Source organism: Lupinus angustifolius, unplaced genomic scaffold, assembly GCF_001865875.1.
Source record: "Lupinus angustifolius cultivar Tanjil unplaced genomic scaffold, LupAngTanjil_v1.0 Scaffold_22_16, whole genome shotgun sequence".
Taxonomy (NCBI): Eukaryota; Viridiplantae; Streptophyta; class Magnoliopsida; order Fabales; family Fabaceae; genus Lupinus; species Lupinus angustifolius.
The window spans coordinates 4893-7753 of record NW_017719774.1 but is presented as its reverse complement, the minus strand read 5'-3'; the positions used below and the strand labels follow the sequence as shown (position 1 = coordinate 7753).

Here is a 2861-nt window from a genome sequence, read left to right as displayed (position 1 = left end):
ATACATTATCATCAACACACAAAAATTATAATATAAAATACACTGAATACAATAAATATATTTTAATTATAAAAAAAAATAAAAACTAAATATATAATACTATGCAATATTGTCTCTACACACTAGTAATAATAAAAGAAATAATGAAATTCTATCTAGGAAAATTGATCTGCTATTGTGACAATAAGTGACTGGTATGATACAATTTTCATTGCATTTTTTTGTTGGGTTTTTTACCACACTTCTCCCTGAAACTATATGCACTTCTGTTTTGCACCAAGTGATTGGAATTGGAATTAGGGTGAAAACGTAAAATAATAAAGAGAGGAGGGCAGTTTAGGATTATTTTAGAAATAAATATGAGCAAGTTGGACCCTCTCTTCTCTTCCTCTACTTCACACATCTTGTACTTGCATAAGAGAGAGAAACCAAATAGAGGAAAGAGAAACACCTCAAAGAAAGAGAGAAACAGAAACAGAAAATAAACTAAAATCACCACAACAAACACAATCATTATTTCAAGCTCCAACACCATCATCAAGTTTAAGTAGATATGAAGAAGTGCGAGTTATGCAAAGTTGCAGCTACAACTTTCTGTGACTCAGACCAGGCTAGCTTATGCTGGGACTGCGATACAAAAGTTCACGGTGCTAACTTCTTGGTAGCTAGGCACACGAGGACCCTTTTATGCCACGCGTGTCAAAATCTAACGCCGTGGAAGGCCTCCGGTGCCACCCTTGGGAACACTGTTTCGATGTGTCAGGGTTGCGCCGGTGGGGCTAGGGTCAACGCCGGTGAAGGGGAAGAGAGCGAAGGTGACAATGACGATGAGATAGATAGCTTGTATGATGAGGATGAGGACGGAGATAACCAGGTTGTTCCTTTGTCTTCTACGGCAACGGCGCCGCCGGCTTGTAGCTCCTCCACCGGTGAAGGGTCGGTTATAAGGTGTAGCCGTGGCGATGACGATGTTTCTGAATCGAGCAAAACAGCTTCGTTAAAACGACGTCGTGAGGATAATGATTTTCAGGTTTGTAATATTCACCTGTTTCAATTTTCAGATCAAAGTTTTGATTTTTCAGTATTAGCCACGGATATACTCGACAAAAGCTAATCTTTTGGAGGCCAACATTTTCCCTCTATTTTAGACTTGAATTTTGGAAGTAAATGAAAGGAAATAAAATACTGCTAAATGGTTTCGCACCCTTCTGTTCCATTTTTTTTCTTTCCAAAATTCAATTCGGAAACATTTAGTATGAACTATTTGTTAATGGGGTGATTTTTGTTGTATAATTACAGGAGGGTTCCAAACGGAGGAACGTGTACGGTGCGAACCAGAGAGAGCCCGTTGATTTGATAAAGTGCGATAGTGAACCACCGTTGAATGTGTCACCGGCCGTGGGTAGATTTAATGGTTCACGCGGTTGTTGCGATAGTAAAGAATCTGAAGGCAATTGATCTCAGATACACGGCGAATCATGGCCACACAATCGAATGGGTCACACCATATGTTATTAATTATTACTATAGAGCTCTGTGATTATTTTCTTCTAACTGTAATCCTAGTTTTTAATAGTCACAAACAATGGTGTTTATTTGATTTTTTTATGTTTTGATATTTTGAGTATGAAATTTGTGGTGTTGAATGGGGTCGATGTTGTTTTTCTGTTGTAAATTAATTTTATTTATAACTCAGTAGGGATGAAACTTATCTTCTTAGTACACCAGGAAACCATAAATATTGATTATTTCATTTGTTTATCCTAGTCTTTTTCTCTTCTATTGAGTATTGATCCCCTAACTATGACATATCTCCTATTACTTATTTTTGTTTATAAGATTGATACACAAAACATAGTTGTAGCATTACTTTAATTAGAATATCCTTATTTATTTTTTAAGATAAGTAGAGTACTATGAATGATTATAGAATGGAAAAAAGAAAGTTTAGCAAAATTTAAAAAGTTAAAATAATTCTTTTAATCAAACAAAAAAACTTAAAATAAGGAATAGAGGAATAAATTTACAAGTTTGTATTGTTCATCTATTTCAATTTTCATATCAAAGTTTTGTTAATAAGTATTAGCCACATCAATTTTCTCCAAAAGCTAATATATTAGAGTCCAACATTTTCGATCTATTTGTGAGTTGAATTTGTGAAGAAAATGAATGGTTTTGGGTTTATTTTTTTCCTTCCAAAATTTACTTTCCAAATGAATATTTAGTGTGAAATTATTTGTTAATCGCATGATTTTTGTTATATAAATTCATGAGGGTTCCAAACGGAGGTATGTGTACAGTGCGAACTAGAGAGAGCAGGTTGATTTGTTAGCGCGGTGGAGAACCATCGTTGAATGTGTCGTTGGTGCACGTCGAGGGTAGATTTAATGGTTCACGCGGTTGTTGCGATATTAAAGAATCTGAAGGAAATTGATCTAAAATCATGGATAATCATGGTCGCACGATCGAATGGGTCGCACCATAAGATATTATTAATTTTTAATATGGAGCTCTTTGATTATTTCCTTCTAACTGCTATCCTAGTTTTTGATATTGACAAACAAATTATGGTGTTTATTTTTTTTTTTTATGTTTTGATTGTTTGAGTACTAAATTTGTGGTGTGGAATGGGGCGATGTTGTTTTTTCCATTGTAAATTAATTTTATTTATAACTAGGTAAGGATGAAACTTATGTTCTTAGTACACGAGGAAACCATAAATATTAGTTATTTCATTTGTTTACCCTAGTCTACTTCTGTTTTGTTGAGTAATGATCCCTTAAAATAATTCTTTTAATCTAACAAAAAGAACTTAAAATAAGGAATAGAGGAATAAATTTACACGTTTGTATTGTTCATAT

At 34.0% G+C, this 2861-nt stretch overlaps 1 protein-coding gene across 1 annotated transcript; it reads left to right on the top strand.

Moving 5' to 3' along the window:
* Positions 1 to 408: 408 nt before the first annotated feature.
* LOC109338335 lies at positions 409 to 1667 on the top strand. Its single transcript, XM_019575543.1, has 2 exons — positions 409 to 1030; positions 1300 to 1667. Exons 1-2 carry the CDS (start codon positions 554 to 556, stop codon positions 1456 to 1458), a joined length of 636 nt encoding a protein of 211 aa, XP_019431088.1. The 5' UTR covers positions 409 to 553; the 3' UTR covers positions 1459 to 1667.
* The last annotated feature ends 1194 nt before the right edge of the window (positions 1668 to 2861 follow it).